The sequence below is a fragment of the Serinus canaria genome, chromosome 3 (assembly GCF_022539315.1).
Source record: "Serinus canaria isolate serCan28SL12 chromosome 3, serCan2020, whole genome shotgun sequence".
Taxonomy (NCBI): domain Eukaryota; kingdom Metazoa; phylum Chordata; class Aves; order Passeriformes; family Fringillidae; genus Serinus; species Serinus canaria.
In genome coordinates, this window is record NC_066316.1 from 88,233,396 (window position 1) to 88,253,627 (window position 20,232).

The following is a 20,232-nucleotide window of genomic DNA, read 5'->3' on the forward strand; positions in this document are numbered from 1 at the left end:
TTTGGGAGCTCCTCAGCCTTCCTTCTGCTGAACACCCACCAGTGACATCCTCTTCATCATTAGATCTTGAAAGGCTTTGAAGTCAGAGACGTTTTATTGCCTTGGATGCTGGCACTTCACAAGCTGTGGGCCAGCATTCCTTTTGAAATACCCAACTCCAAACTGAACTGGGGCACATTTGAGATTAGAGGTTGGACAGAAAGAAAACTACTTCCTACATCAGCCTGACTGCTGCACAGAAATACATGCTAATAAGCTTTTAGCTTCTTCATAATGAGTCAGTTGGTAGGGTATCTTTTTTTTATTACTTTTTTACGTACAGGTGTCTAAACTCTGATTATGTTCTCTTCCAAGTATCAAAACCAGCTCTCTAAATTTAGTGCCAAGGTACAAATTAGGAAGCTGATTTCCCTCGGCTCCTCATACAGAAGAGACAGACAGACTCCTCCAGAGGGTAATTTTGATTATAAGAACTCCTACTTAATTACCATCCCAATATAGTTTAAAAGAAAATACAAAAAAAAATTTGCTTTGCAATATTTATTTAGTTGATACATAGAAAAATGATCACAAAAGGGGATAAAAATATTTGAACTTTTTGAAGAAAACCAAAAAAAGGTAAGTCAGAAAAAAATTACGTAATAATTGTGAAGAAAGTTTCATTTCCCATCCTTAAACCTACCCTATATAAGACAGCTTCCTAAAGCAGTAAGAATAAATACTGGTTGCAATTACAGCTTCAATATTTATCTTTCACTTTTTCAGCCTTCTCGAAGCACTAAATGCTTCTGGTCTTCCAGGTGGTGAAGTGCATATTCCTCAGTACAGGGACAAATTCAGCTAGAGAAAGGGTATTAATAAAAGAAAGAAAAAATAACAAAAATAATACAGCTGCTTAGTCTTCAGTGAAGTATGCTTCCAGTCCTTCCAGTTCTGTATCAGCTTTTGCATTTGAAGAGGTGGGAGTAGAACTTGAAGTTATGCTTTCCTGACTGTTATTTTTTTGTTGAAAGTTTCCCGGGTTATTGAATTCCTTCTTCGGTTCTCTACCACCATTTAACAGCTTCTGACTCTCTGTAAAGTACTGATTAGGATGATTCAAAGAAAACCCAATGTCCTCAACCTGGACATAAAAGGAAAGGAACACCAAGTTATCACACTTATTTCTAAAAACCATCTTTTTCATATTCAAGAACAGATTAATTAACAATTTAATAAGTTCCAATTTTGTTGAAGAAAAAGGCATCAGTTTGTAAATAATGCTTCAGTAAGTGTTAGCCTAACACATATCTAGTTTCATCAGAAGCTTTCTTCCTTCACTGCAGAAATAAAATAACTTAGGCATATTCAAACATTATTTCACACTGTCTTTACTACAGTAAAGAAAAACAATACTGCAAAGCATCTAAGAGCACATAAGTAAAATGGCATCTCTTTAGAGATGTAGGACTATTGAACCTACACCTTAAAATGGACTTTCACCATTCAAAAGAGGGAGTGAGAGAGGTCTAGAGTGAAATGAAAGTGAAAAATACTGCTAGAAGTTGTAGCAACTGCACAATATAAATCTTAAGTGAGAAACTTAAGATCTTAAATGTGAAACTGCAAATGGAAAAGGGGAGCTTCATGTCTTTCCCTGGTTTCCCAAGAAGGCACAAATGCAATATTTACAAGGGAGTGAGCTAAGACAGAAGCCCCAAAGATCAAACTTATCCTTGCTCTATCAGTGCCACCATCAGCACCTGACTCTGGATGTACAACCAGTACCACAGAATATTTCGTCTTCAGTGCAAAAAATACAGAAAACTAACATCAGATTTGTATTACTAATTTTTACTTCAGCAGATGCATTGTTTCAACTCTGGAATTATTTTATAAATGAACATTCAATTAATGCTCTTCAAATCTTTCAAATCAAGAAAGCTTTCAGCTTTAAAAGGAAGCTGTTCTGATGCAATGACCAAGAACCAGAGTCATAACTTTTGTATTTCTTTTGGGAGGCTCAGAAGTTGGAAATGCTTACTTTCAAAGCTGCTTTCACCTCCTATTCAAGGCAACCTGCACCTTCCCTCTGCCTGTCAGTTCATGTGAATTATAGGAACATTTTTTAAAAACCACTGCTCTTAAATTACCTTGGAAGACTCCTCAAACATGGGTACAACACACCATGGAAGACTAAGAGTCATATACCTGGTCATTTCTGCTCCCACTATATTCCTTTTTTCTCAGAAGGGAGTGGCCAATTCAGGCATAATAAGCAACACTGCACTCACAGAGTCTCCTGAGGACATACTGTGGCTAATTTAATATGCCAAACCCCATCAATTTAAATTTCAGCTGCTTGTGAATAATCATAAAGCAGAGGATCAGTGTGTGCTCTAAATGGAACCCTGATTAAATGCATTACCACTGCCTAGCTTAGCTCCATTAGAAAATGGTGACATGGATAACAAAATCTAATTCAGACATGAATTAGCAACTGTAGTCAGTGACCTTGCCTGAAAAATCTTAAAAGTAACAGTCCTAGCACTCTAATTTGGTATTCAAAGGCATAACGAAAAAAACAAACCAAAAAAGCTAACCCAAAGTCATCACTGAATTTGATTTTAGTCTTATCTGGATGAGTTTCATCCAGCCAGCTTTCATCCATGCTCCAGTTTTCATTACATGGGAACTAAATTACTTCTTTACATGAAAAAAGCTTAAAAAGAAGTGATAGAGTGAAAACCTGGCTTTCCTTTTAGAAGCTTTTAATGAGCTCTGGTTGTTTTAACCTTAAAATCTCAGTTCCCTTCAGACCAATTTAGGAGTCACTTTGTAACTCTTAATTTTATTCTAAACCCTTCTCTCCCCAACAGTCTGGAAAAAGCTGTAGAAGCAGCTCATTGTATGAATGGAGCCTACAACCATGTTTTCAGAGGTGATTGATGGTATTTGTGAGTTTTCACTTGTGGGTTTTTAAAAGTTATTTATGGGTTGTTAGTTGAAATTGTTGTATGATTCCATGTACTATTTTTTCCTTTTCAAACTTGAATGCTACTTAAATAAAAATCTATCAGAATAAGCTTAGACAACTCTTAATTAGAAGAATTCCACCCATTCCAACCAGCAAGTTTTTGTGAGAGCCTTAAAAAAGAGAAGGGGGAAGATTTTTTCATTATCTTCATTTGTGATATAGTGATATAGAAAGAATTCTGTTCTCTGTAATTTTCAACAGGGTTCAGTAAGCATTTCTTTGAATAAAAATATTCTACTCTGGCTGGAAATTCACAAGAAATTTGAACACAAGAATAGAAGTCTTTTTTTACATTAGACTGTTCATACAACTTTATGTAAGTTTTACAATGTTTTAAAGTAAAAACTTTAAAAGCATATTAATTTTAAAAGCCTCATCACTAACTTAGAAACTAAGTTAGCTGAGACTTACTACAAGAAATAGAGAAAGGAGATTTTTCTAAGTTTTGCCAATTCACACTGGTAAGTCTATCTGGAATCCACCATAGCCAAAAATGTATTTTCTGTGCAGTCAAAACTTTAAGCTTTTAACATGCAAAAGCTTTAAAACTTTTTAAGCTTTTAACCAACTAAAAAGACCTGGCACTTCAGACATAACTGTATAATCCATCTAAGTAGGTGATACGAGCACAAGACTTTTTTTGGATTAGCACATTTTGCACATACTGGCTCTCATACAAACTCCAGTTTAATATTCCTGCTATAGCAAACACTGTTTTGAAAATCCTGAAATAATAATTTGGAAACTATAACATCTTTTAACCAAGAACTTTTAAAATGACAGCTGATAATGCCACAGCTGGTATTAGAGAAAAACTACATGGAGCAATCATGGTGCTGCAGTTTTCCTTCTGCACACTTACTGAAGAGTTAACAAATTGCCTACAGAGATCTTAGCTCCTGCCAGGTCCATGAATGAGCCACAAAAATGATGTTTGCTTTTGATCTGTGGTTGTGGAAAAGTGCAACCAAAGCTCAGGAGAGGTGTAGCACTGAAGTCAACAAGCCCAGGTAACAGAGAATACAGACAGCAGCTTTTTGTTAGCCCATGCTATTCGACCATAGCACTGAAGTGCAAGGACACAGCCCCCACCACCACCCCCCAAAAATCTATCTCAGCCTCCTCACTCTAGTCCAGCTGCATGTATTAGCACAGTCTTGGTGCCAAGCACTAGACTACTGAAGCTGACCCTGTGAACTTAGAGAAATACAATCTTTAACAAGTCCCTGTTACAAAGTCATAGTCAATCTTATCCACATCCACACCATATCTTTTAAGAATTCCAAGCAACACCAACAGCTCTTCCCAACACATATCCAACACTTTCCTTGTAAAACTTTTACATAATTTAAATTAAAATTCTCCATGTGAGCAAGTCCATTACTTCCATGAAAATTTTACTTAAGATTGTTCCCCTGCTCAAAGAAACAATCAAATTTATGCTACTTGATTCTTCTGAAACTCCCTTCAATGAAAAACTCTGCTAGTGATATACAGGAAAGCAAAGGCTTGATTGCAAGTAAAGGTCACCAGCTTCAGAGACACATCTTTTACCTCCCCATAGGAAAAAAAAAATTAATAAAGCATAGAGCTGTAGAATAGAAAAATCAGTCCAAGAAGGCTGGTAACAAGTTGAGCAGCTAAATTCTGTAAAAAATTTGCCATCATAAGCATGTGCCATTCAAACTACAGTGTGTGTGTATTTTGCTTTCTCTCACTGAAATAATATCAAGGGCAAAGGAGAAAGATGATTGTCAGAACAAGAAGCAAAGACAGATATTTATATTACTACAAAATGGATAAAAAAATAATGCTTTTCTGGAATTTCCTATGGAAGAATGGAAAGACTGCTTTCCTAAAATGCATAGCACAGAGTTATCTTTTGATGAATGTTGACCTTGGGGTCCACAGTCATCTTGAGAAAATATTATTTCTACTGACATGAGCTTACACAGAGCAAGTGTAACCTAAATTTAAAACTGTGTATTATTTTGAAATTCCTTCCAGATTAGCAGACTTTTTCTCACATTTTCCAAGGCCATAAGACAAAGTGCTCCTTTCAAAACACAGCTGCCAAAACAACACTGGACACAGGCTCAGGGTACACCTTTGCCATACATTCATACATATGACTGCTGGAAATATGTGAAGACAAACACTCCCAGTTAAATCAATTGTGAAAACCAGTAAGAACAAAAAAGTCAGTGGTAAATGCCTCTGGGTGAGTCATCTAATCCTCATCCATATCCTTAGTAAGGCTGTTCCACAGTCTGCTGTTTGAAAGGGATGCTTCCATTTTTTGGTTTGTGAAGAGAACAAAGCTGTAAGAGCTGTGCTTCACTGGGTTGTTTTTTTGTTTTTTTTTTTGATGACAAGGAATCTTGAAACAGTGAAAAAGCTGGATCTTTGAATCAAGAAATCACACAGGAGATGGAGTGTGACCATTTATTATCTTGAAAATTTTTTGAGAAAATTTTAAGATCACTTTGCTTACAATTAAGCAAATGGGAAAGCTCTGAGAATGCCTATCTTGACTTAAAAAAAATAATCACACATGACTACAAATGTGAAAAAATACCAAATAAAAATTAACAAAAGGTACCATGAAAATGCTGAGATTAAATCAAGAGGTTTTAGATACTTTCCTTTCTTTTTTTAAGGTTTTTATGTGTTTTATCTAAACACATCAAACTTGCTCCATGTATTAAAGCCTACAAATTTGATTAAAAGCAGGGTATTGAAAAAGCTAAATGACTTGAAATAGATAAGATTCAACAATATTGACCTTTTCAGGAAGACAGCATAATATTCTACAACATCTTGTAATACTGAGGGTAATAATAACATCAATATCTAAATGCAGAAAATTACAAAGGAATACTTGAAATTACGAAACAGATAACTAACAAGGCAAAACAGTTAATGATGGATGGGCAAAGTGAAAGTCTCTGGGCTTCATTCATCATTTCCAAGGGTGAACAAAGAGTACTCACATCATGGGTCAGCTCGAAGTACTTCTGACAGGCCAGCTGGAAATGCATGCCCTTCACCAGCTCCAGCACCTGCACGGGGGGAGAGCAACGAGACACACTCACAAGCAGCACACATCCAACCTACTGATACTTGCAACAACAAGGTGTTCCAGGACAGCCTTGAACAACAGCTCAGGGACATTTGCAGCACATGACACCTGTGAATCCTACAAACAGCTGAGAACATTTTCAAATGCCCTGGCTATGTTAAAAACAAGATAAAACCACAGGAAGGTACGCCCGACCCTTAAAATGTAATTTCAATACTCTTAACTTCAAGAATAAGTTGAATCTATATTTTGGTAATATCATTGTGACAGTTATTGTCAAACTATCATATTGCAACATCTCTTCTATAATTGCAGACATAAATCTAGCAATTCAAGTGGTTGAAGCATGAAGCAATCAAGGACATGATTTGTATTTTTATTTTCCACATTACCAGTTCATGCAGATGCACAGCAAAATACTACTGTGCTCCCATCAAGAAAATTTAATGCAAATCCTTTAGACAAGTATCTATGAGAGGGGAATGCTTTTACCTTCAGTCAGATTTGTCCTTTTAGAAATGAAGCTATTTCTAGTCAAGCTCAGCAGAATGTGTTAGTGAATAGGCTGTTTTGAACACGTATTAGGAAAATCATGCCATCTTTTGTAAATAAAATTTGCTTTCCAATTCTACTTCAGGTAATCTCTTCTGTGCTGCATGAAGTCCCATTCTTATCACCAGAATGCAATGCTGGTTGAAATATTTTAAAGTTTCATTACCTCCTCCCTCCTTTATATAATCAAAATGTATGCTCTCTCTGCTTATCAAACGGAGAAAATTGCTGGAATTAAGAGATAGCCTCAGTGGAAAGGAAAATAGTTTTCAAGAAATGTTAATTTCAAGCCATTTCCCAAGGCTAACCTTTGTGTCAAACACAGCAATATACAGCTGAAATCCCTGCTGTACTCATTATCGGATGCTGCCTTGTATTTATTGACAGATATATAAATAAATTACATTTGCTGAATGGATAAAAACAGCAACACACTGCCAGGAAAGTACTTAGCCCCATTATTTCTCTGTAATAGCCCAACTCATTACAGTTCTATCCCTCTTGCCACCTCCTGCTAAACCTTCTGTAAAGCACAAAGGCCAAGGCCAGCTAGGCAATGAAGTCTGAAATCTGCCACTAGCTGTGTACATAAATATGTTTCCATTTTTTCTCCTCTCTCCTTGAAATTGACTGAAAAAATTAGTAGTTAAGGATTGAAAAAACTCATCTGTTCTTAGCACCTCAACTTCATATTGCCTTACATTTGCTGCTTGGTTCTTTACAACATAACCTATGCCATACAAAAGAGCCATCTCTATTTTAAAGAAAATGCTAACCATGTTACATGGATATAGTTTCTTAAAAAGTGTTTTTCACCTAATGTGGAGTAATTATCAGAAGACCTATTTGTCTGTTGGTTAGTTAAAAGAAACATTCATGATATTCTGTGGCACTCAGACCTGTCTAAATTGAATTTTCTAGTTGAAGTAAGTCAACTAATTCAATCAACTTCATAAATATTTAAGATTTTGTCAAAAATCCTCTAATTTAATCAAGATTACATGTAATAACATGATACCAATAAAATGTTTTCTAAATTTAGATGTAAATACATTTTAAATCTCAGAACCTTAATTAAGCAAACAAATTAGGTATGCACTAATTCTTAGTGTAAACCCTAAGAGATTACAAAAGTTAGTATATATGTAAGTTTCAACTGGCCCCATCATGGAGGATCAGGTTCCACTTCTGCATATATGAAAGGGAGGGGCAATAAGGGGCACATTTAACATATCTAAAGAATAATACCTTTAGTAGATTAACTTGCTTTATCAGGGAAGAAGTTGCCAAGAGGAAACAAAAAAGGTTAAACACTGCAAAAGAATGGAGCCCAGCTAGGAAGGAGCCCTCTCTGTGAGAGAAACTAACAATCCTCTATTAAAATAAAACAGATTTACCATCCCTAATAAATACTATCTTTTCTACTACATTTCTGTCCATAATGCAAGCAAGCTTGCAGCTGTTTTTCCCTAGTGATTCCCAGAAACAGACCTCCACTCAAAGCTTCATTCACAGCAGCAATCTTTTGCCTCCATGTACCTTAAGCCATTTACACTGCATTGCTTAATTTTGTAAGTAAAGGTACCCACTCAAGGACTTTTCCTGCTAGTCCTTATGTGCCTTTTTCTTCACTGCCATCTGCAACTTGCTTTTCTGCTGTTGCTCTACTGACTGCTAATGAGGCTGAGATGATGTTTGGCAGATGTATGCAGCCACCTGCTTTTATAGATCCTCAGCACTCAAAGTAAAGATGTTGCATAGCAGGACAGTTGGGGCTCTATAATTATCCATTGCTATTTTCAGCTTACTCAAAGTGAGTTTGGGTTTGGGTTTTTTTTCATTGCAGAATTAACTTATCATGAAAATCTTTCTACCATAGACTCAGTTATGTGTGATTAATTCTAACTTCTCCTGGAAACTTTCTTCAGCTGCAAGGGAAAATATTTTTACAGACAGCAATAACATAAAACTTTTTAAATATTAGATCAACAAGGAGGTAGTTAAGGTGTTTTTCACTGTGGTGGTCTTGTGGTGGGTTTTTTGGTTTTGGTTTTTTTTTTTGTTTTTTTTTTTCAGGTTTGGCAGTTTTTTGTTTGGTGTTTTGATGGGATTTTTTTTTCATTCATAGAAACATATATCAATATCAGAGGCCTAGGCACAGACTGGTTTATTTATTTCCATCTCTGTCAAGAATCTCCAACCCACCAAAACACTAAATTTGCTGAAGAATATTACACAAAGTTCAGTGAGAAACTTAATAAAAACCTTTAATTTAACCCAGTTATAGGAAAAAAACCCAGATTTTTAAATCAAGAGAAGAATTCTACTAGAAGAAAAAGCCTCCTTCTGAAGTTTTCTGCTGTTCATTGACATAAGTATTTTTCCCTAAAATGCTTTTTCTCCTAATAGAAAAGCAAAAAGAACTAGTCTAGACTCTGTTTCTTCTGTTTGTAGAACCAGAAATTTTTACTATTTTTTGTTTTTGCCATTGTTAATGACACGATTTAGGAAAAAGGTAATTTCTCCAAGAAAAATTTCTGAAACAGGTAATCGATATTTTGAAATAACTAATTCAAAGCCTATCATTTCTATCCCTCTAAATGTAAGATGTGCAGGCAACAAACTACAGTGCATTTAGTACAGCATCACAACAGATGCATTAATCACAGAATCATAAAATGGTTTGAGTTGGAAGGGACCTTAAAGATCATCTAGTTCAGACCCACCTGCCATGGATAGAGACACCTTTCACTAGACCAGATTGCTCAATGTCCCATCCAACCTGGCCTTGAACACTTCCTGGGATGGGACATCCACAAATTCTCTGGACAACCTGTTCCAGTGACTCATCATCCTCACAGTAAAGAATTTCTTCCTTATATCTAACCTAAACCTCCCTTTCTTTCGGTTTGAAGTCATTCCTCCTTGTCCTGTCACTACATGCACTTGTTCAATGTAGATTATGCAAAAACATATGTTAACATATTCTTTAATCTTTATATTCTTCAAATTGATTAGCTGTTATCAAACCTGATTTCATTAGGATTTTACCTAATTAGCAGTATCCCAGAGAGAGAAATGAAAAATCATGCACTATAAATTCAAATACTAGGCACTTACACATCTACATATCAGATGCTCAGCCAATGCTTCTTTCTCCAAGAAGCATTTAAAAAAAAAAAAACAAAAAAAAAAAAAAAAAAACACTGCTATCACAAATATAGACTAACCTAAGGAAAATGTGAAATTAATACAAGTTTAATAATTCAGTTCTTGGAATAAACATCAGGATTACCTCTCTGTTTCAAGCACTTTGATAATCAGGCAAGACCTGTAATCATCTGCTGCATTACTTAGAGATGATTTCTTCAGCAGATACAATCCTAGACAAGATACAGCCTCAGAAAATCTGGACTGGAACAGCAGGTTGGATCCAAAGCAAGCAGACTCACATATTCAAATGCTTTGATCCCTTTTTTCATTACTGACAGCACTACCAAATGAATGCAATGAAAGCAGTCTAATGCTCAGACTGACTACTGAAGTCATGTGAGGTCTGGCGGTATTTGCTCTTTACCATCATCACATCATCTTTCCCTTTTCACACTCAGGCTTGTGAAAAAGCCCTTTAGGATGGGGTTTGTTCCTACCATGCAGCAATCAAATGCTTTACCTGAATTGGAAAAATTCAGAAACTCTTATGAACCTTAAAGGAAAGAGTGCATGTCAAGAGAATGGACAGTCCCAGAAACAGAAGGCTGAGAACAGCACTAGAAAACTGAGCACCTTGGGTAAAACCACAGCCCTTAGGGCTAGACACTAGCCCCCATTGTGGCTCACATAATAGCCATGAGGAACAAGCTTCAAAGACAAGGAAGGACCTTGTTTGTGGGTCTGGAGGGATGACAGAATTCTCTAACCAAAAGATGAAAACCCCAGTGGGGTACCAATTCATCAGCACATAGCTAAATTCAAAATAGATGTTTGAAAAATTATGCATCATTCCCAGAACATTGGAACAGAGCAAAGAATGAGCATAAGAGGTCCTGAGCCCTGGAAAAAACATACTTTGTATTGAAATACATAGCTGGAAGGTCAAGCTCCAAACCATTCATTAAAAATAGGTAACTACCAGTTTGTAAGGGAGCTCTTGTTGGAGCTGGAGTTAACAGGAAGCCTAAGAGTCAAGGGGTATGGTTTGAGTGAAAGCCTGTCCAGTTACATGAGTCACTGAAAGACTGGTAAACCATCCATCCCCAATATCTATTCACAGAGCTAAAGGAAAAAACCCATTTCTGATACTCAGCAACCATCATCAACATCAGAGAAAACTCCTAAAAGCCCTGTCTGGACTGAAGGATCCTGACCTGTTCTTAGTCACACAAACATTACTGCACCATGAAAAATGGAGCAAAGAGGAGGGGCAGCAATGACAACTTGGAGACTGATGGCAACTATTTTTCTTCCTCTTCTCCTACTGGATATCTCAAAGACTGATTGATGTAAAAGATTAATTTCTCAGAAGCCAAGCACATCCAACATTTAATTTATGTTATTTTATTTTTATTAGGCTTTGCATGGAGGGTGTATAACTTTGTGAGTTTTCTTTGTTTAACACTAGGAGTGGACACTGAAGAGCCCTTTACCCTAATTGCACTTAAACACCACAAAAGTCATGGACAGGACAACATCCATTTCTGGGCAAAGAAGATGTTGATGGACACAGTTTTTCTTAGTCACTTTTGATAAAAAATATACTGCTAGTGAATCCAAATTCTACCTTACCAAAAAACCCAAACAAAAACCCCTAAACACATACACACAAAAAATAAAAATCACAATTCACATTAAATAAGGAACTACATTAAATGTGAAGATACTGTGTTACTGTGCAAATTCACTGAAGAAATAACCTCAACTAAATCCTACCCACACATACAGCAAGGCATATAAGCCAGTAAATCCTCACCAATCTTTCCAATGATTAGCAGGATGAAAAATCCTAGACCAGCATCAATTCTTGATATACATGAGGAAAAAAACCCAAAGGAAAGTATCTCTAGGGCCTGTCAGATATATAGATGCTTATTGATATGAACCAGAAGAAAACAGGGAAAAAAAGAAAAAGGAAGCAATACTCCTATGAAAAAGTATTTCAGGAATTGTTCAAGAATTACTATAATGAACAATAAACTCTTTAAAACTAATTTTTTCATTTGTATCTTAGTCCTTCCAAGGGAGACTAAACTGCTTTAAGTGGAACTTTCACATTCTTTTCCACATGGTACAACAGTCTGTTGATGCCTGACAAACAATGCTGACATTCCATATGAACTAAATACAACAATTTTAAAAGCAGGTTTTTCCTAGGGATGTAAAGCAGGTTCCAGACAGTTAATACACAGAACTGTTTGGCCTCAGCTTAAATCTCACCAGTACCTCTTCTTTCAATGAAATTATGACACCCTCTTACTGCCTTAAGATCTTGCTAGAGAATGGAGTGGGAGACACAGTTCTTCAGGATACATCTCAAAGTTCCAATTCCTACATTGTTTTTTGCTATATAAGATAGATTTTTCAATTTAAGATTACGTTTTTTAAAAGCTGATGAAAATTTCTGCTTAATTCCATTAGGTGTTTTATGTGCTTTCGTTGTTCAGAGGAAGTCAGCACAAGTGATAATGAGGAATGTAGGGGTTTTAGAAGTTTATTATAGAAAATAATTACATTTGTGTACTGACTACATAGTAATCATCCACAAGTCACTGCAAGAATAAAAATAAATTCCCTAAAACACTGCCAGATTCATTTAAACTTCTTTTCTAATCACAGTGCAGTAAAACAAAGGATAAAAAATTTCTGGATTGTCTTCACTATTGGAATAAACCTCTTCACAATATTAAACAATAAAAGGTGGTGACAATAATCATCACATCAGTGGGAGCATTGCAGCCACAAAGCCAAAATTCTGGTATAAAACTTATATAAGAAGAACTATTTCACAATACACAGTGACAAATTGCATATGGCATTCCTACATGAATAGAAAGTAAAATTGAAAAGCAGTGCCTTATTAATGAAAGTGTCAAGCAAAATATGCCTTACCTGAGCTATTCCACTGGGAGGGATCTTGTATGACTGCAGCTTTTGCTTCAGTAGCTCGGGATCACTGTGGCGGAATGGGCACCCTGACAGCATAAAATAAGCAAGCTCACAAACAAGGCTGTTTACTCAGGAGTTAGTGCAGAAAGGCACTCAAGAGACCAGCTAAGCTGTTCCTAATTGTCTAACAGCTTATTAATAGGAAAGTTAATTACCCATGTGTACAATTGCCTTTTTTTTTTTCTTTAAATAATTACTTTACCGCAGAGTTATCAGGGCACCACAGGCTCAAGAGTCACATAAAATATCCCACCATAAAGAGGCCACAATTCTTATTCACTGACAGGAAAAGAGTTTAAGTTAGTGCCTTACTAACAATGACAGTGTTGGTACATTTAATAGCTGTGGAAAAAACCAAGAAAATAAAAGTCATGAAAGTCAACTGGTCTTTAAAAGCACAGTCAGTTTTGGGACACAACTGAATGGATGACTCAGTATCAGCATAACAACAGAGAAGCAAGTGTAGGTTTCCCATGTCTACTCATACAGCTGTAGGAGTTTTTAAAACACTCTAGCAAACTTCAGACTCCCTGTACAATTGAATTCATATTTCAGAACACCTCTAATTGGTCATTTCTTAAAGCATCTGCAGATTTAAAGTCTCCTTGAGCTGCATGACAACATATGCAAAAACAGCAGTTATCAAGTCTGATCTAAAGAGAATAGTTCAAGACCACCGTGGTCTGGAAATTACGTACACAATTTAAGAGACTACAGGAGAGAATAGGTTCCCTAGCCAAGAGATTCTGCTGTTTGTAAATGCTTGGGGTTTTTCCCCTTAAGGAACTCACCATGGTAATCCCCTTGACTTGGTGGATTGGACATGATAATCTTCATGCAGCTGTATGGGGTATAATCAGTCCTCTTTCCTTCTTTCCCATAGTTGTGGCGAATGCTGTAAGCATATCCTTTGTCAAACTGAATAAAAACAGGAGAATAAATTCTTATCTATTGGGTCAGTAATTCTACCTTCCCTGCAAACAGAAATATTGAATAACAAAATAAATTTTCCAAACACACTCAAACTGAGGAAATGAAAAACTTAGTTGCTTGCTGCTAGCTTGGAGTTTTGTATTACATAAACTCGCATTTGTACATAAATGTGCTTTACAGACACAACTCAAGAGAAGTGTGTAACTGCACTGATTTAAGGTCTTTTCAGCTGATTCTGTAATGGCTTTAAAGATAAGATGATATAAATATCAAAACTTTGGACCCCTCCAATATTAGTAAATGGAGAAAAAGTAGTAATTTATAATCTTTCACAAATGCCCATAAATTGATTGCCTGATCAGGGGAAAAAAAAACCAGAAATACAGATTTCTTTTTTCAGGTTTATGTTCTTGTTCTCCCAAGGTATAATGTTGCACCTAGACTTTGCTTCAGCACTGAAGTTCAATTCTTCAGATTCTAAAATGATGTATACTTTGCTTGTATAAAAGATTTTTTCTTCTGTCTACCAATAGACTACCAACTCCTCCAATAAAATGAAATCTTCCTAAGTATATAGATGTAATCAAACATTTATCTTTACAGCTGGGCACAAAGCTACCAGTATATCATTTTAGTTCATTTATAAATCCTGTGAAAACCATTCAATTACATGAGTTCATGTCATTTTTTAGATGGTAATAGGTGACAAAATCTATAGAGGAATCAGATAACATACAGATTCCATTAAATTGCATTAGTTACTATATGACATGAAGGAACATTTGTTCAAATAACATACTTCAAGTTCTAAAAACCACAAATATGATAAAATTTTGAAGCATCATGTTTAGAATTACACCTCTTCAGTCTCTCTTTGCCTCAAGAAAGAACTATGACAATACATAAAAGGAACAACTCTGCTCTTGCTCAATTCAAAATTCTAGCATTAATCTCAAATTCTCCATCTAAATATAGACAATTCCTATAGGAATTTAAGTTGTCTTCTAAAAAAAAACATTTTAAATTAATTTTTTACTCTGACTCTGGTATTTTACTGATAGAAGATAATGTAATATACTGAGAAAAATCATTCAAACATACCACTGCAAACACTACTACTGCAAGGATATTCTCATCTCTATTGCTAAAAGTAGTTCCCTATTTGGCCTGTGGATGTCCAAAGAGTACTTCAGAATTCATATACCTATGAAATCTCTTGACTGGCCTAAAGATGACAAAAGCAAAATAGAAACATGAATGAAGCGTTTCAGATTAAAAAAATACAATGATTTTGAAAATATAGTTACTTAAAACTCTAAACCATAATATGCAAATATACATGATAAATGTGTGTAAAAATACACACAAACTTTGAGAATAAAATCCTAAATTGCACCTGACTCAAAGAGTAAAAAAAAAAACTTCTCCATCAAGATGCTGCTCATAATCAAGTCAATACAAGAAGACTAAAATTCAGCACTCATCCCTAATAAGGCTTAAGACATCCAAAGCTCTGAACAAATATTGACTAATTAATCTATACTGTGCATTTGACAAAGTGACTTTACTTCAAAAGAGTTTTTAAAAAGCAGGAAGGGGAAGAAGAGAGAGAAAATAGCATTTTGTTTTCCAGCATAGCCACAGGCAGGATCAAGCAGGTGGGAATACTCCTTCCTATTTATCTTTTTGCTCAGGAGATATAAGAACTGCTGGCCTGAATAGCAAATGAACACCACTTTTCTAGCAACAGAGCTGGGCTCACCAACTTGCCATTAGGCAGAATTCTCTGGGTGTGTGCTCACACTCAGAAGGGCCAAGGAACAACTCCCCACCCATTCCAGGACATCAGCAGCTGCTGGCCAAGTCCTGCTGCTGCTCCTCTTGGAGCTGCAAGTGGTCTGATTACTCCTGAAAAACAGCAAGATCAAATACAAAGATGTCTGCATTTTAATTTCCAACCTCTGCATGAACCTGTTACACTGAAGATGGAATCTGTGATCCTGTAGCCACCTGTTCTTCTACCCAGAAGCTCTGGAATATATCCTCCTTTACAAGAGATGAATTAAAGCACATTTCATCTTCTTAACAAAGGATATTTGAGCAAGCAATTAAGTTAGACTAAATTTTTTTCCCCAAGGGTTAAGCAAATCATGAGTGCTTCAGGATGTACTGCTTAGTTTCCTAGAAAATTACCACCCCTCTTTAACAGCTCTGTATACTAAAATCTTGAGCTGTACTTCTCACATCACTTGCCTTAATGCCCACAGAAATTACTTTTAGTACCTAACTCATTACTTTATGCTGAGAAGCAGCTCTTGCAGTAAATAGAAACAACAGCTACATAATAACACAGCACAGCCTTGGGACAGGTTGGATATTTTCTCACTGCTTTCTTGTAATCCTGTTTGGCTCTCTCTTCTTGCAGAGGCAGATGGCAGAGAACAACACAGCTACGTGGTCAAGTTGGCACATGTGCAGTTACACACACCACTGAGAGCTCTCTCATCCCTGTGATTCTGCTTTTCTTATCATTGATCAAGGAAGCAGGATTTTAGCAGGGCTAGTATCTGACAGGCTGTGTGGTCATTCTCAGTGGGAAGAAGCCATGAATTGGGGCATTTCATTGCAGAAAAGCGTCCTGCAGAACAGCCTTCTTGTACACTGGGGAGTGAATTCCATGGTCAGCCTCATTCTCTCCTAATACCATTATTCTAGGATGTGCATAAAAATAAAAAAAAAAAAAAAACACCAACAAAACACAAGGAGCAACCTGTTTTGCTAGAAAAAGCACCAAGGAAAAATTAGACATGTTTGAAATCTGCAGAAACATGAAGGCAGAGGGATCTGGTCCTTCCTATTTATTCTAATGCCCCAAATTGAAGTGGTTCAGGTAAAGTTCCTTGAACAAAATAAATTATAGACAGCACATATCATGCATGTAGATGCTTGCAGAATCATTCTAATTGCTTAGTTTTGAACTATTTTAGAGAAACAGCTTTAAAACCCACAAACTACTATTACCATCCATTCTAACTGCAATCTATTAAAAGGGCATTATGGCAACAACCTGTAAAAGGTCAGACTCAAGTGATTTGAAAAATCACCAAAAACTTTTGGTGATTTTTGTATGAAATTTTGAGGGGCTTATTGAACCCTGATATGAACTTGCTCAACAGTAATGATGCTGCAGGAGCAAGTACATTGCCCTTGTACTCTGTGTGACAGTTTCCACTGAGATGAAACAAACATAAGACACAAAAAATTATTCATAGAAAAGCTGGGTATGTTCTACACATTCCACCACAGTTGTGCTAAAAATATCAACAGAATTGCCAAAGTTACTATGAAACAGTAATACTGAAGCAACATCATTACACTATTGAGATGACCTACAGCTGGTCACACTTGACAGCAAGGATTCTCTCCAGCTTTTGAACTGTTTGGCCCACATCAGGACTATCTCACTCACTTTGCCTCTATTTAGCTCTCTGAGCTTTCTAAAATCTGCAAAACGTTTATAATTTATGTGTGAGGTGAATGGGCCATGGCTTTGGCAAGGGAGAACAAGATCAAGAAATGTATCTCATTTAAGCACTGAACTGATTCACACTGAGGCCAAGAAGCTGAGGCAAAGGCAGCCCTGCCAAAAATTGTCATTAGGATCTTGGAATGTGTAAGTCTAGGCATTAGCAGCAGTGTGAATTTTTGTTTTAAAAGAAACTGCAAGTCAACCCTCCAAGCTTTAACTTGATCACTAAAGACATGTTTATTTAGGGACTTCTCTTTCCTTTAAGCATGGCTGTAGGATGCAGGTGATGTCATCAGCAGAGCACTTCAGAGCAGACAAGTGGGGAGTTCTGAGGTTTTATGCACCAGGGTCTGCTGTAATGAACTGACATGTCCATTGTATGACACTGAATGAGCTAATGGTGATACTGGGTATCCTGGTGACACTGAGGCTTTCTTAGATAACTCCTACCTATAAGAAACAAATCTCTGGGTAATGATGAGTGGGACAAAGCCAGCCATCCAAAGTCAGGACCAAGGAGGCTTGGGAGACAGTTCACTTGGTATAGACAAGTGTACTGTAGCAAGGAACTTATCTTTTGCTTTTATGTGGTACATTCCCATGAGTATCTGGGTTAGTTAAGACACATGTACTGTACTAGACAGCCTTCACTAGAAGATACAAAAGTTATAAATTAGAGTATAAATAAAAAGGGATAGATATAGATCCAGACATCTAAAAGCTATAAATTTGGAACTGGTATAGCCTAATACCACATTACCATATTCCAGATAGGAAGTTCCAGATAGGAAAAGCTTTTTTCAACAAGTTGTGATCACATAAATGCATACAAGATCTTTAGATATGGAATAAGGATGGACCTCAAAAGGACCATTTGGCAGGTGTATGCTCTCCTTTGAAGGAAAGTTTTCAAGAGACAGAGCAGGAAAGTATGGGTCATGTCTGCCCCATAATTATCAGTTTGATATAACAGAATACACTTCCAAAGCTACAAGAAACGTCATTCCCCAGCCACTCCAGTCACTGAACAATGGGCATCATGTCATCACTGAAAGCCACCTTCTTTATATCACTTGCCATATTTGCAGATTATTATCTGTAAATATAACCAGGTGCCCCATAAAATTTGTTATCGAATCTCAAATTGAGCATGCATATTAGGATGGAAAATAATTTGCTGAAAGGTCTTGCAAGCCCTGTACACTCAGGTTCACACTTCCACAAAACTTTGAGTTAAAACTACTTTTATATATTCTTGTAAGATTTTATGCATCTATTCCTTCCAGTACTGGGAAATGGATTCATTTAAAGTCTATTAACTAAGCAAAATAGTGCACTAACTTTGTCTAGCTTCTTGACTGACCACTGATTAGTTCCAAGTCTGCAAAATTCAAAGAAGTAATGGCTTAACACCTTTTTTTTTTTTCAAACAGTCATTGGGTAATTTCCTGTCTAAAATTGTTGAGCCTGTGCAGATAACAGCTTCAGATTCATAAATTTATCACACACAGTCATGTATCTGCTGAAATAATTGGTTCTCTTTTTCATTCATTTCCTAGGCAGTCACTCAAATCATAACTGTTGACACTGCTTAGTTGGCAGATCTTTATCCAAGCAACTTTTTTTTAAGCTCATTCTTAAAATAACCTCAACTTGAGATTACCTTTTTGCAAGCACAGTTGTATTTAGGAGCACAAATAAATGCTTCTCTATCTGCCAACAACAAAAATTTGTCCTAAATTACCACCCTGTAGCCCAATTTCTACCTCAAAGGTACAGATCAGAGGCATCACCTAAAACTGAGCTGGAAAACGATTACATTGTGTAGCAGTCAGCACAGACCAATCCACAGCAGTATAAAAAACCTTTTCCCCTCCAGTTCCAGGACTATCAAACTACATGAGGCAAGAACACTTAGCACTGGAGATGGTTTTATCTACTATAAGAAAATCAGAATTTTTTTATATCAGTCAAACAACTTGTATACTAACTACCCATATGAGCATAAAGTGTGGGGCTGATGAACCAACTAAAATCTGATACCGTAGGCTTTGATTTTCAGCAGTCTAAGCTTGCCTTCATATAATTTAGCTAAATACACAATTTATGTGCACAATTTTTCCACACATTTACATGCACCAAGACTTTGCAAAGGAAAAGTAAAGCATAAACCACAGCAGGCTGTCTTCTGCCTCAAGACACTGCATCTAATTATCAGCACAGCACATCCTAAAGCCTTCTCTATAACAACTTAATTTTTCTTAGGCACATGCTTGGTCCCCTATAAAAGATTTTATTAGCTACTTCAAAACATTGCAATATTTTTTCTGTATCTAAATTATTCTGATGGTTTCAGTTGGGATAAAGTTAATTTTCTTTCCAGTAGCAGGTACAGTGCTATGTTTTGGATTTAGTAAGAGAATGATGTTGTTAACACATTGATGTTTTGGTAGTTTACAATTAGTGATTATTCTGAAACAAGGACTTCTCAGTTTCCCATGCTCTGCCAGTGAGGAGGTGCACCAGAGGCTGGCAGGAAGAACTGACAGGACAGTTAGCTATGGGATATTCCAGACACAGAAATCATAAACTGCTCTCAGTTGTGTGGGTGCTGCTGGTCACTGCTTAGGGACTGGGCAGGCATTGCTCAGCACATGGTGAGCACATTTACTATCTATCACTTGGGGCTTGTTGGGGGAGGGAGGAGGAATAGAGGGAGGGGGTCCTCTCTCTGTTTTTATTTTGACAACTAAGTTCTACAGAAGTAAAATAGTAACTAACTGCATCTGCAGAGATAAGATTCCACTGCAAACATCTAAATCCAGACATCTCTCATTATCATCAATGGTGGTCAATGCAATCAGAGCAGCCTGGGGAGCAATTCCATTTGCTCTGGAGGTTCATTAAATAAATCATTCTCTAGACACTATTGACTATATAGGCTAGATTTCTATTGGT

At 36.5% G+C, this 20,232-nt stretch overlaps 1 protein-coding gene across 1 annotated transcript in view; it reads right to left on the reverse strand.

Annotated features, from left to right (window-relative positions):
- Window positions 1-463: 463 nt before the first annotated feature.
- Window positions 464-20,232, reverse strand: part of PRIM2 (DNA primase subunit 2) — a 91,015-nt gene continuing 71,246 nt past the window's right edge. The window contains exons 10-13 of the mRNA XM_018919497.3: window positions 13,604-13,730; window positions 12,756-12,838; window positions 6,010-6,078; window positions 464-1,123 (exon numbers count right to left, since the gene is read on the reverse strand). Coding sequence (XP_018775042.2) covers window positions 896-1,123; window positions 6,010-6,078; window positions 12,756-12,838; window positions 13,604-13,730 — 507 coding nt within the window. The 3' untranslated portion in view covers window positions 464-895. The remainder of the gene's footprint in view (window positions 1,124-6,009; window positions 6,079-12,755; window positions 12,839-13,603; window positions 13,731-20,232) is intronic.